Source organism: Choloepus didactylus, chromosome 1, assembly GCF_015220235.1.
Source record: "Choloepus didactylus isolate mChoDid1 chromosome 1, mChoDid1.pri, whole genome shotgun sequence".
Taxonomy (NCBI): domain Eukaryota; kingdom Metazoa; phylum Chordata; class Mammalia; order Pilosa; family Megalonychidae; genus Choloepus; species Choloepus didactylus.
Genome location: NC_051307.1, coordinates 157,714,282 through 157,728,637, shown reverse-complemented (window position 1 = coordinate 157,728,637; position 14,356 = coordinate 157,714,282). Strand labels below are relative to the sequence as shown.

General features: G+C 41.7%; 1 protein-coding gene across 5 annotated transcripts in view; it reads left to right on the top strand.

The window, feature by feature from the left end:
* Positions 1-14,356, top strand: part of ESYT3 (extended synaptotagmin 3) — a 90,064-nt gene that overhangs the window by 63,718 nt on the left and 11,990 nt on the right. For all 5 annotated transcript variants that reach the window (XM_037844154.1, XM_037844164.1, XM_037844148.1 and 2 more), the window contains 3 exons: positions 11,301-11,471; positions 12,333-12,415; positions 14,010-14,058. In XM_037844154.1, the coding sequence (XP_037700082.1) occupies positions 11,301-11,471; positions 12,333-12,415; positions 14,010-14,058 (303 nt within the window). The remainder of the gene's footprint in view (positions 1-11,300; positions 11,472-12,332; positions 12,416-14,009; positions 14,059-14,356) is intronic.

Below are 14,356 nucleotides of genomic sequence, written 5' to 3'. Positions count from 1 at the left end.
TTGAAGCACAGAAGTATTCACTTTTGAGGAGGTCACATTTATCTATTTTTTTCTTTCATTGCTTGTGCTTTGGGTGTAAGGTCTAGGAAACTACTGTTATCAGTAGATCGTGAAGAAGTTTCACTCCATTTTCTTCTAGGTGTTTCATGATACTGTTTCTTAATATTTAGGTCTTTGATCCATTTTGAGTGAATTTTTGGATGGGGTTGAGATAGGGGAAGGCAATCATTCTTTTGGATATGGATATCCAGTTCTCCCAGCACTATTTACTGAAGAGACTGCTCTGTCCCAATTGAATGGACTTGGGAGCCTTATCAAAAATCAATTGACTGCAGATCTGTGGGCCTATTTCTGAACTCTCTATTCAATTCCATTGATCAATATGTCTATCTTTATGCCAGTACCATGTTGTTTTAACCACTGTGGCTTTATAATATGCTTTAAAGTCAGGAAGCATGAGTCCTGCCACTACAATCTTCTTTTTCAAGATGTTTTTAGCTATTCAAGGCTCCTTTCCCTTCCAAATAAATATGATAATTAGCTTTTCCATTTCTGCAAATAGGGTGTTGGAATTTTGATTGTATTGCATTTAATCTGTAGATCAACTTAGGTAGGGTAGATATCTTAATGACATTTAGCCTTCCATGAATGAACATGGAATGTCTTTCCATTTATTTAGGTACTTTGATTTCTTTTAGCAATGTTTTGTAGTTTTCTGTGTACAGGTCCTTTACATCCTTGCTTTATTTATTCCTAGATATTTGATTCTTTTAGTTGCTATTGTGAATGGAATTTTTTCTTGATTACCTCTCTGCTGGTTTGGAGCTGTTATGTACCCCAGAAAAGCCTCGTTCTTTTAATCCATTCTTGTGGGGGGCAGACTTATTGTGGGTAGGACCTTTTGATTAGGTTATTTCCATGATGTGACCCAGCCCATTCAAGGTGGGTAATCCCCTTGCTGGAGTGCTCTATGAGAGGATAAAAGACAGATGAAACTCAGAGAGCTCAGAGAGAGAGCTTAGAGAGAACCCCCCAGAGACATTTGGAGATAGTCATTGAAACTAGAACCAGGAGAGAGAAGGACCAGCAGTGTCACCATGTGCCTTCCCAGGTGAGAGAGGAACCCTGGGATGTCAGCAGCCTTTCCCCAGAGAAGGTATCTTCCTCTTTATGCCTTAATTTGGACATTTTCATGACCTTAGAACTGTAAATTTGTAACTAATGAATCCCCATTGAAAAAGCCAACCCATTTCTGGTATATTGCATTCCGGCAACTTTAGCAAACCAAACAACTTCCTCAGCATGGTCATTACTAGTGTATAGAAACAATACGCATTTTTACACGTTGATCTTTTAGACTGCCACTTCATTAAACTCTTTTATTAGCTCTAGTAGCTGTATTATAGTTTTTGCGGGGTTTTGTAAATATAGGAGAATGTTGTTTGCAAATAGTGAAAGATTACTTCTTTCTTTCCAATTTGGATGCCTTTTGTTTCTTGTCTGATTGTTCTAGCTAGAACTTCTACCACAATGTTTAATGACAGTGGTGACAGTGGGCATACTTTTCTTCTTCCCAATCTTAAAGGAAAAGCTTTCGGTCTCTCACTATTGAGCACAATGTTAGCTGTGGGGTTTTCATATATGCCCTTTATCATTTTAAGGAAGTTTCCTTCTATTCCTAATTTAGAAGTCTTTTTATCAAGACTGTATGCTGGATTTTGTCAAATGCCTTTTCTGTGTCAGCCGAGATGATCATGTGGTTTTCCATTTCAATTTGTTAATGTGGTATATTACATTAATTGATTTTCTTATGTTCAACTACCCTTGTATAACTGGGATAAAACCCATTTAGTCATGGTATATAATTCTTTTTTTTAAAACTCAATTTTATTGAGATATATTCACATACCCTACAGTCAATTGTTCACATACCGTTATATAGTTGTGCATTCATCACCACAATCAATTTTTGAACCTTTTCATTACCACACACAAAAAAGAATAAGAATAAAAATTGAAGTAAAAGAGAACACTCAAAACATCCCATACCCCCATCTCTCCCTATTTATTATTTTTCCTAATTTTTCTATTCATCTGTCCATATTCTCTATGAAGGGAGTGGGAGCCACTAAGTTTTCACAATCACATGGTCACACAGTGTAAGCTATATAGTTATACAATCATCTTCAAGAATTAAGGCTACTGGCTTGCAGTTTAACAGTTTCAGGTATTTCTTTTTAGGTATTCCAATATACGAAAAACTAAAAAGGGGTATCTATATAATGCATAAAAATAACCTCCAGAATGACCTCTTGACTCTATTTGAGATCTCTCAGCCACTGAAACTTAATTTTGTTTCCTTTCTCATCCCCCTTTGGATCCAAGAAGGTTTTCTCAATCCCATGATGCCAGGGCCAAGCTTATTCCTGCAAATCATGTCCCACATTGCCAGGAGGATTTATACCCCTGAGGGTCATGTCTCACATAGGGAAGAGGGCAGTGAGTTTACAGGCAGAGTTGGCTTAGAGAGAGAGGCCACATCTGAGCAACAAAAGAGGTTCTCTGGGGGTGACACTTAATCCCAAGTACTCCAGTTTTGCTTGTCAATTGGTGTTGGTACTCAGTTCTCTGTGCCCATTTTCTTGAGACACAGTCATTTTCCAGTATTCTGAGGTCAGCCATCTCCAAAAGCCTCCGTTTTTATTTATTTATCTATTTTTTTTTCCATGAGCCGTACCTACTCTCTGCCAGGAGGAACCTCAGATAGCTCTCCTGTTTGATCTGGGTTTATCTGTGCTTGTAGCTTGTATTCACTAGTCCAAATTTGTTAATAAAAACTGCAATTAGAGCTTGGTTGAGTTACTTTCCCGCATTCCAGGTAACTGGCTGCTTTTTCCCAGAGGGAATGTTTCAGCTCAGCCTGCTGTGCTGATGGGGGAGGGGCACCAACTCTGCAGTTTGGGGAGCTTTACTTACAGTTTATGCTGTGATCTCAGCCATTCCACCAATTCCAGGCTGGTGTATGATGCATGTCCAGTCACGGATGTCCCCAAACTGTTGTTCCAGACTATTTCCTAGTTGTTCCTGGCTATTTACTAGTTGCTCTAGAGGAGTAACGATATTCCACACCTCTCTATGCTGCCATCTTGCCCTGCCTGTCCAATGTATAATTCTTTTCATGTGTTGTTGGATTCTATTTGCAAGTATTTTGTTGAGGATTTTTGCATCTATATTCATTAGAGAGAGTGGACTGTAGTTTTCTTTTCTTGTAGTATCTTCATCAGGCTTTGGTATTATGGTGATATTGTCTTTATAGAAGGAGTTTGGTAGTGTTCCCTCTACTTCAAGTTTTCGGGAGAGTTTGAGCAGGATTGGTATTAAGTCTTCTTGGAATGCTTGGTAAAATTCACCTACAAAGCCATCTGGTCCTGGGTTTTACTTTGTAGGGAGGTTTTTGAAGACTAATTTAATCTCTTTACTTGTGATTGGTTTGTTGGGTTCTTCTATTTCTTCTCAAGTCAGTGTAGGTTGTTCCTGTGTTTCTGGGAAACTGTCCACTTCATCTGAGTTTCCTAGTTTGCTGGCGTGCAGTTGTTCATAGTATCCTCTTATGTTCTTTTTTATTTCTATGCAGACTGTGGCAATGCCCCCCCCCCCAATTTCTGATTTTATTTATTTGCATCTTTTTTTTTTTATTGTGAACTTTAACATATATACATAAAAGTGATAATTTTCAAAGAACAATTTCACAAGTAGTTAGCAAATTTCAAAGAATGTCATGGGTCACAGTTCCACAACTTCAGCCATATCCATTATTGTAAAATAGAACATACATGCAGAAAGGTGTCATCTCTTGATTTACAGCTCAACAAGCAGTTATATAGGTAATTTAAAAATTGTTATGGGTTACAGTTCCACAGTCTCAGTTCCTTCCCTATTCTTCTCTCTTTTTGTCTTTGCCATTCTAGCGAAGGGTTTGTCTATTTTATTGATTTTCCCAAGGAACCAACTTTTGGTGTTATTCTATTATTTTTGGTTCTCCATTTCATTTATTTCTGCTCTAATATTTGTTATGTCTTTCCTGTGGTTGCTTTGGGATTAGCTTGCTGTTGATTCTCTAGTTTCTCCAGGTGTTCAGTTAGGTCTTTGATTTTCACTCTTTCCTCCTTTTTATGTAGGTATTTAGAACTACAGATTGCCCTCTGAGCACTGCCTTTGCATCATCCCATAAGTTTTGATATCTTGTGTTCCTGTTTTCATTCATCTTGAGGTATTTACTGATTTCTCTTGCAATTTCATGTCTTTTTTTTGGTGTCTTTTTTTTTTAATAGTTCAATTTTATTGATATTCACATACCATACAGTCATACAAAGTGTACAATCAATTATTCATAGTACCACCAGCAATTTCATCTTTGACCACTGATCATTTAAGAGCGTGTTGTTTAATCTCCATATATTTGTGCATTTTCCAGTTCTGTTATTGATTTCCAGGTTTATTCCATTATGATCAGAGAAAGTGCTGTGGATGATTTTAATCCTTGAAAATTTATTAAGTCCTGCTTTGTGCCACAGCATGTGGTCCAGCCTGGAGAATGTTCCACGAACACTTAAGAAGAATGTATATCCTCTGTTTGAGGGTGCAATATTCTATATATTTCTGTGAGGTCTACCTCATTTATCATATTATTTACATTCTCTCTTTCCTTATTGATCCTGTGTTTAGATGTTCTATCTATTAAAGAGTGTGGTGTGCTGAAGTCTCCCACTATTATTGTAGAGATTTCTATTACTCTCTTCAGTTTGGCCAATGTTTGTCTCATGCACTTTGCAGCACCCTGGTTAGGTGCATAGATATTTATGATTGTTATTTCTTCTTGGTGAATTGCCCCTTTTATTAATATGTAATGTCCTTCCTTGTCCCTTACAACATTTTTGCATTTAGAGTCTGTTTTGTCTGTTATTAGTATAGCTACCCTGCTTTTGTTTGGTTACTATTTATTATCTTTGGGTCTAAAGTGTGTCTCTAGTAAACAGCATATAGAAAGATCATTTAAAAAAAAATCCATTCTGCCAATCTGTGTCTTTTGACTAGGGAGTTTATCTGTTAACTTAAAATGTATTACTGTTATTTCATCCACTTTATCCTTTGGCTTTTGTTAGATCTGTTTTTTCCTTTCTTTCTTTTTATCCTTTTAGTTACCCTTACTGATAATCTTCATTGCTGTACTCTCCTCCCAACCTCACTCTCCTATCCTATCTTTCAGCTGGCAGAACTCCTTTTAGTATTTCTTGTAGGGCAGGTGTCTTGTTAACAAACTCTCTTAGATTCTGTTAATCTGTGAATATTTTAAACTCTCCATCTTTTTTCAAGGATACTTGTGCTGGATAAAGAATTCTTGGCTTGCAATTTTTCTCTTTCAGTATCTTAAATATATTGTAACACTTACTTCTCCCCTCCATGGTGTCTGATGAGAAATCAGCACTTAGCCTTATATGGCTTCCCTTGTATGTGGTGAATTGCTTTTCTCTTGCTGCTCTCAGAATTCGCTTTCTCTTTGGTATTTGACGTGTGTGCCAGAAGTGGGTCTGTATTCTATTTAGAATATGTTGTGTTTCTTCAATTTGCATATTTATGTCTTTTATAAGGGTTGGGAAATTTTCAGCTCTTATTTCCTCAAATATTCTTCCTGGCCCTTTTCCCTTTTCGTCTCCTTTTGGGAAACCTATGATGCATATATTTGAGTGCTTCATGTTGTCAATCATTTCCCGGAGACCCACTCACATTTTTCTATTTTTCCTCTGTTTGTTCTTTTGTCTGCTCAAATTTGATTGCTCTGTCATCTAACTTGCTGGTTCTTTCTTCTGCCCCTCCAATCTGCTGTTGTCTGTCTCTAGTATATTTTTAATTGCATCTACAGTGTCTCATTTTCATATGATTTGTTATTTTTCTATGTATTCTTTCAAATTCTTCTTTATCCTCTCTTAGTGTCTTCTTAATATCTTTTATCTCTTTAGCCATCTCATTAAATTGTTTAGGAGATTTGTTTGAACAGCTCTGATTAATTGTTCCAAATTATGTATTTCCTCTGATTTTCAATTTGATCATTTGGCTTGGCCATAGCTTCTTGTTCCTTAGTATGTCTTGTAATTTTTTACTGGTATCTGTGCATCTGTGTATCTTGGTAAGGTTATTTTGAAAATTTGTTTCCCTCTCTCGTCTAAGATTTTGTTGTTGATTGGGTTCATGTTAAAGATCTTCTTTAGCATTTGGTTTGTCAGTATTTCCTGGCCAAGACAGGGTGAGGATCCCATGCAGGGGATACAGACCAGTTCCAAAGGGCCCTGGAGAGATGTAGGATAACAGCTTCCCAAGACTGCACTTTACTTTCCCTGCAGATGGTGCTCTTCAGCAACCTATTCCCTAGAGCCTTACAAAGGTTAACTTATTTTTTTAGCCCTCTGTCCACTCTGTCTCTGAAGCAGGTGGAAATAATGGCACCATGGTGCTCTGGGTGCCTATCCAGAAATGACCCAGGCTGTGGGTCATTTCACCCATGGTCCGATTTCATTGACCAACAGCTGGATCAGAACTGTGCCACATCTCCCCCTGTTCCTGGGTGGGAGGGCTTACTTGACTCTCCCATTCCACAGCAGCCAACTGGGCAGGGTCTGGGCCTACCAGAAGCTGCTGGGCTTGTGGGTGGGGATGTGCACCAGGAGCTGTGGGGAGTTGAGTCACTCACTGCAATTTCTCTGTGTGTGGGAACAATGGTGATGTGGGCACCCTGGGCTCCTGTCTGAAAAGAATCAAAGCTCAAGACCCAGAGGGAAAACTCTGCTGACCAACATTTGGATCGGAGACGTGCTGTATCCCCCTCTTTTCTCAGGGGAGGGCCTCCCTGTCTCTCCCAGTCCACAGCAGCCAGCTGGCAAGAACTGGCCGACCGAAAGCTGCTGGGCTTGGGGGTGGTGGATGGGTGGGGGAGACGCGACTGAAGTCAGTAACTCACTGCAGTTTCTCCATTGCAGTTTGTTTCTTCATCCAGCTCTTCCTTGTTAGTTGCAATGGTCCTTCCCTGCTCTTCTGAGCCCCAGAGCTGCTGCTTTGGATAGTTTCTGCCTGCTCTCTAGGTGTTTTGGTGGAGGAGTATTCATTCCAACGTCTTCCCAGAAATCTTTGTGACCAGAGATTTTAATTAACTTCTTCTTACATCTGTACCTCCCTTTTCCCATGCCGTAATACGAGCAATGGTTAAATATCACTGTTTTATTTGCTAAAGCTGCTGAAAGCAATATACCAGAAATGGGTTGTCTTTTAACAATGGGAATTAGTTTACAAGTTTACAGTTCTGAGGCTGCAAACATGTCCAAATCAAGGCATCATCAAGACGAAACCTTCTTCTTGAAGACAGGCTGCCAGTGATCCTGGACCCCTGTGTTACATGGCAAGGCACATGGTGGTGTCTGCTAGTCTCTCCCTTCTCTTCTGGGTTTCATTGCTTTCAGCTTTTGGCTTCTGGGGCTTTCTCTATCAGCTTTTGTGTGTTTTTTCTGTCTGAGTTTCCTTGTCTTATAAAAGACTCCGGAAAGAGGATTAAAACCTACCTTGCATGAGGTGGGTCACATCTTAATTTAAGATCCTACTCATCAAAAGATCCTGCTTATAATGGGTCCACACCTATAGGAATGGATTAGCTTTAAAAACATGATCTTCTCTTTCAAAAAGCTTCAAAACGTCACAGTCACATAATTACACATTTGCTTTATCCCATACTACATGTTTCACACTCTCAGAATAGCAATACAAACACCATCATCTATGTAGAATTACTGAAAACATTCTGTCCTAAGGGTACATCCCCTTTGGGATGTACTGTCAAACTATTATGTTTTAGTCACTTGGAATAGTTCTGCTATATGTGTGACAGCTGGCTATGCATATTTACATTGATTTGTTTCATTCCATTTTCAATTTTGGACCTTATTTTTTTTCTTTTACAATTATGTAAAATATTTGCATGCTTGCAAAGTCCAATATACATAACATCATATTTTAAGTAGTCTGGCTTCTATCTCTTGTTCCCTCCACTTAATACCACCCTCTCCCTATAAGTAATGGTGTATCCTTACATCATTTTCCATTATTTGTTTTACATTTAAAAAAATTTTTTTATTGTGAAATTTAACATATATACAGAGCAGTGATAACATTCAAAGTACGATTTAACAAGTAGTTAGAAAGCCAATTACAAAGAATGTTATGGGTTTGTTTTACTTAATGAATGGGATTGGATTCAAATGAAAGAAATAGATGCTCTCACACTACATTAGAATTCAAAAGCTAATTTTATTGGTATTAGCAAAATTAAGAAAATATTAAAGAAATTAAATGATTAAATGACTAGTTCAAACATTACAGAAACAGAACAAAAGAGAAAGAATGAGAATACATCACCAGTCGGGCAGCAGCATCCACGGGTTTAAAAAGCGACACGCCAGGAAGCCTTTCACTCTACAGTGGTCCCTGGAGCCCCGAGAGGGAATTCATCAGCCATACAAAGTGCCTCCTCCTTGCAGGCAAAGGCTTCAGGGAATCCAAGATGGGCTTTCCCTTTTAAGGCCCAAAATACATTTGTCGTAATTAAGAGTGTTCCCTTGAAGTTGAAGCTGGCCAGACTCCAGTCTCCAAGGCAAGACTCCCTCATGATGTTGTTGGTGTTATTTAGGATGCTTTGTTTCTAAGGATATGGAACACTAAGTTTTATGTAAGTTTCCGCGGACCTCTATTCTTTAGTTGTTATATATTAACCTTTGGGTGAGGCCACAGGGACATGCTCTGGAGCACCCCTGCTCTCAGCACTTAAGCTCCCAGGATCCTTCATGTATTTAGCTATGCAGGGTTACAGTTCCACAATTTCAGTTATTTCCTTATTGTGATATATAACATATATACAGAAAGGTGATAACTTTCAAAGTACAATTTAACAAGTAATTATATAGGTAATTTCAAAGAATATTATGGGTTACAGTTCCACAGTTTCAGTTAATTTCTTATTGTGCAATATAAGATATATACAGAAAGGTGGTAACTTTCAAAGTACAATTTAACAAGTAGCTGTTGAGTAAATTTCAAAGAATGTTATGGGTTACTCTTCCAGCATTTCAGTTATGTCTTTCTAGCCTATCACCCTAGTATGTGTGTGTATGTACACACACACACACACACACACACACACACACACACACAGTTATATAAAGATTTAGTATTCATAATCCTTTTTTAAATCCTATCTTGTCTGTTGCCACCTGTTCCTCTCGTTTAATCACTTTCTTGATCTTAAGAGATGTCTAGGCAGTGACCACCCTAACTTGTTCATATTGAAAAGGGGAGTCAACATTATGGGGAAGGGGGCTGCATCAGGTTGATGTTCTTCAAGAGGCTGTTGCCTCTGGGTTTTATGACTTGTCTGCCATAGGAACACTCTGTGGATTTACGTTTCTGAAAAATAAACTTAGTAGGTGAAACTTTTATAGAGTCTCAGATAGGGACCTAGGTGTTTCGGGACTACTGTTGTCTAGGGCTTGGCATACTGTGGCTATTTGGGATACCTAGCTGGAGCTTGCATAAGAGTAACCTCCAGGATAGCCTCTCAACTCTATTTGAAATCTTTTAGCCACTGTAACCTTATTTTGTTACCTTTCTTTTCCTTTTGGTCAAGAAAGCATTTTCATTCCCTCGATGCCAGGGCCAGGCTCATTCCTGGGAGTTGTGTTCCACTTCAACAGGGATATTCACTCCCCTGGGAGTCATGTCCCATGTAGGGTGGGGGTTAATGAATTAATTTGTAGAGTTGGGCTTAGAGAAATGCCACATCTGAGCAACAAGAAGTTCTCTGGAGTTGCCTCTTAGGCATAATTATAGGAAGGTTTAGCTTCCCTTTTACAGTCATAGGTTTCACAGGAACAAGCCTCAAGATCATGGGTTTGACTTATTAAGGGGTTCCTAACTTCACTTAGCATCTATTCTGCCCAAGGTAAACAATCAGTATCTCACATTATCTTCACTTAGTTGTACTATCATCATCACTCTCAATTTTAAACAATTATAACATAAAACATCCCAAAGCTCGTATAAGCCTCTAATTATTCATCCCTAGTAGTAGTGTAGTACTGGTAAGGTATTCCTACAAAATATAGCCTATAACCCATTATTTGCTTTATTTGTATAAGCAGATACCTATAGTTATGTGTGTACATATTTTATATTCTTATTCCCCTTTCCTTTGATAGATGTATAACATACTATATACACAAAACAGTTTTCCCCACCTTGCTTTTGTCTCTTAATATGTCTTGGAGATCATTCCATCTCCATACAACACATACTGGAGAGACCTTCCTTATTCTTTTTTTATGGCTGCATAGTACTTCACCATGTGAATGTTCTGTAGTTTATTTAGCCAGTTCCTTATTGGTGGGCAGTTGTGTTGTTTGGTCTTTTCCTGTTACAAATAGTGCTGTAATGAATAGCCTGTGCAACATGTCTTTTTATATTTTTGCCAATATACCTTTGGAATATAGTCCTAGAAGTGGGATTGCTGAGTAAAAGGGTAAATAAATGTATGTTTACTGGCATTTAAGACAAAAAAAGCAAAATTCTATGCAGGAAGCATACCTAAGTTTTTCTAATTCTCATGCTGTGTTCTTTCTGGAGTTACATTTTTTCATTGCTTTTTTAAACAACCATCCACGTGAGCATGGGGAAGGTGGTGTGCCAGGTGAGACTCAGTGCAGGGGGCTTTGTGAGCACAGGGACCCACTGCCCGCAGCAGGCAGTGCCACAGGGGTGGGTGCCCCCGGGTATCAGGGAGAAGTGATGTTGGGACTTGGGCCATGGGTAGGTTACAGGGAGTAGGCTGGAGTAAAGGCAGAAACCTCCTTCAGTGGCATGATTGTTGGCACAGCAGGAAGTGGCTGCCATTGACTAAGCCATTCATGTGGCAAGTCTGAGACGGGAGTGACTGGTGTGGTGGGCAGGGACATGGATGGGCATCGTGATACAGAGAAGAGAGCCATGGCTGGGCTGGGAGTGGACTGTTTTCCAGCCTGGGCCCTGCCATCACCTGCTGTGTGGCCTTGGCAACGTCACTGCTGGTTCTACCTCCCCATCCAGACCATGGAGGGGGTGAGATGCGGGGCAGGGGGTGATCTCTGATGGCTTTAGCTCTGATGTTCCAGGCCTTGGGGGCTGCTGCAGCCCAGGTTGCAGCTGTGAGCCACTGGTTGGGTATTTTCCAGGGGGTGATCAGAGTCCACTTACTGGAGGCAGAGGAGCTGGCCCAGAAGGACCACTTCCTGGGACTCAGAGGCAAGTCAGACCCCTACGCCAAGGTGAGCATTGGCCTGCAGCATTTCCGGAGCAGGACCATCTACAGGAACCTGAACCCCACCTGGAACGAAGTGTTTGAGGTGAGGGTGTCCCTGGTTACTCTTGGCTCCCTTGATGCCCTCCAGGCTCTGCTCCGGCTCGTGCTGAGCACAGACAAGGGAGGGCCTTGCCTTCGCGGCTCTTACATATCCATGGGGGCAACAACTGGGCTGGAGTGGGCCTGGGAGGCCAGAGAACTCTATATAGTTGGGGAGGTCTGTGTAATTCCTACTTCCATAGGAACGAGGCTTCCAGAGGTGGGGCTGCTCTGGTCCTGCTGGAGGTTTAGCCTGTAGATGAATTCCTCTTTTCCCCACCCTAGTCAGCTTTGTGGAAGTTTTCAAATCAAAGTAAAAGAGAGAAACTCAGAGGCACAGTTCTGCCTCAGTCCTCTCAGTCTCCACTGCCAGGAGCCTGAAGTTCTTAAGCCCAACCACTATCCCATAGCGGCTGCTAGGTTACATCTTCCTGAGGCCACCTCCTAGTTGACCCCCTATGATCCCCACAACACCGTCTGTATGCTCTGCTACACTTGGGGTATGGCAGCAAAAGAAGTGGTGATAAAAGGAAGGCTTCCAGGTGTCTCAGACCCATGGGGGCTGGGGCATCTGATGGGAAAGTGCTCTGGAAGTGGTAAGCCTCACTGCAGAACGAATAGCAGTCTCTGTCCCCTGAGACCTGCCCTACTGTGGGCTTGTACATGGTGTCTCTAATCCTCCCCCATTCCCCTCACCCCCACAGGGGAGGGGCAGATCACTGAGAAGGGCAGGAACCAGCCCAGGGGCTCGGGCTCCCAGCTGGCAGGTGACAGAGTCAGGATGGGATTCCCCTTGGGTCATGTGTGAGGTCTACTTCATCAGTTGTTGTGGCCTGCGGGTCAAGATACCTCTCTCTCTTTCCAGTTAATAGTGTATGAAGTCCCTGGGCAGGACCTGGAGGTGGACCTATATGATGAGGATACCGATAGGGATGACTTCTTGGGCAGGTGAGGAGGAGGGCAGAGCTCAGCCTAGGGGCACTGGGCTGGGCTTGGGGCTCCGTGACCTGCAGCCCTCTCTGATTTCATGGTCAATGTGTCAAGCAACCAGCCAGCCCACCTTTCTACTTTCCCACCACACACCTCCTTCCCAGATGTCTCCTAAGTGCCCAGCTCTGAGCTGGGCCCGGGGGGTACAGAGAGAACCCAAGGTTTATACACCATGGGGGTCTGCCTTCTGCCCTCCTGGTAATGTACCCACCCGTTTCGAGCAGTGAGGCTCCAAATGGATGGCCAGGTGCCCAAGTCCAAGGGATCCTGACTGGTACACTCTGGGGCAGAACACAGAAACTCAGTGCAGTGTGATGACTGAAATGGCCAGGGCATGGAATGGCTACTGAAATTTCAAATTTACATGCTATTTGGTCCAGCAGTCCCACCTGCAGGAATCTCCTATAAAATAAAAGCACCTGAAATGTTTATTGCAGAAGTGTCTGTAGTGGCAAAACAAAACAAAACAAAAAAAACAAAACCCCAAACTGGAAACATGAATGTCAATCTTAGAGGACATTGGTTGAATGTTTGAATAAATTTGTCACTGCCAAATTACAGAATATTCTGCAGCTATTAGAAAAGCCAGGTGGAACCTATGTGTATTGACCTGGAAGAGTCATGGTTTATCAGCAAGTGAGGGAAAGCAGTTGCAGAGTAAACTATCATCTGATTTGTTTTCAAAGGGAGGCTCCCTCCTGTTTGTGTGTCTGCATGTGTTCCTGTGAGCAGGGAGAAAGGCGCAGAAGTTACACTCCAGGCTCTTATCATTGCTCGTCTCAGAGGGCCAGGGATTAGGAGGTGGAGGAGTTTTATAGAGTCTTTTATTCCTCCATACTGTGTAACTTGTTTCTATGAAAATTAAAAATAAAACAAATAGGAAGGGCTATTTTTCCATCTTAATGAAAAAGTTGCAATTTTGATAATGTTGTAACATAGAATTGTGGCTTGTGGTTCAAGTTTTATGTAGCTGGTTTCAGGTATTCTGACTGAAGCACGTTTCTAACAGTTACAAAGAGCTACACGTTCCCTTCTGTTTGGTCTTGGGTCAGGGTGGGTAGGTAGGGGGCACACTGTGATGTGGGTATTACCTCCTCTCACAAATGCCAACTATACTCATCCCTTAGAGGATACTGGAACAATTTTGGAAATGGAGGGACATTTGGGGTTATGATTAGGGGAGGTGGTACCCCTGGCATTTAGCAGACACAGGACTGGGAAGCTCAATTCCTGCAGCTCATGGGCAATGTGCACAAGAATCATCACACTCAAAATGCCAGTAGTGCCCTTGCAGAGAAATTGCAGGGAAATTCAGAAATGTGGCCAGCACCCCCACTTGTCCCCTCTGGGGACTGAAGTTGCTTGGGAGTGGCCCTGAGGGTTAGAGGGTCTTTCGTTTATATTGAAATTGATTCCTTGGGGCTTTGCTGAATCAGATCCTCTATCTTGATGGTCCCACTCAGATATTTGAAAACCGATCCCAGGGTGGGCTTCCACACTCCCTGCTTCTTGCTTCCTCTGAGCTGAGCACCCCCATCCCTGTGTGTTACAGCTTACAGATCTGCCTCGGAGATGTCATGACCAACAGACTGGTGGATGAGGTAGAGTTGGACCTGGGACCCCCGGGATTTCGGTGTAGCCCCTCCCGTGGCCAGCTCTAGTAGGTTGCTTCAGCCCAGTCCTATGAAATGAGGTCCTTCCCTGCTGGATCTCATGTGTGGGCAAGGCTCAAATCCAGAGAGCCCCCACATGGCTCTGGTTGGAATGAGCTTCACTGGAAATGCCCATGACCAAGGACCACAGCTGGGGGAAATGACATTACAGGGGAGAGCAGGCTGGGCCTGGGTAGGAGGTTTTTCCATCCCAAAGTATAACATTTCTGTTCCTCTATATTCGCAT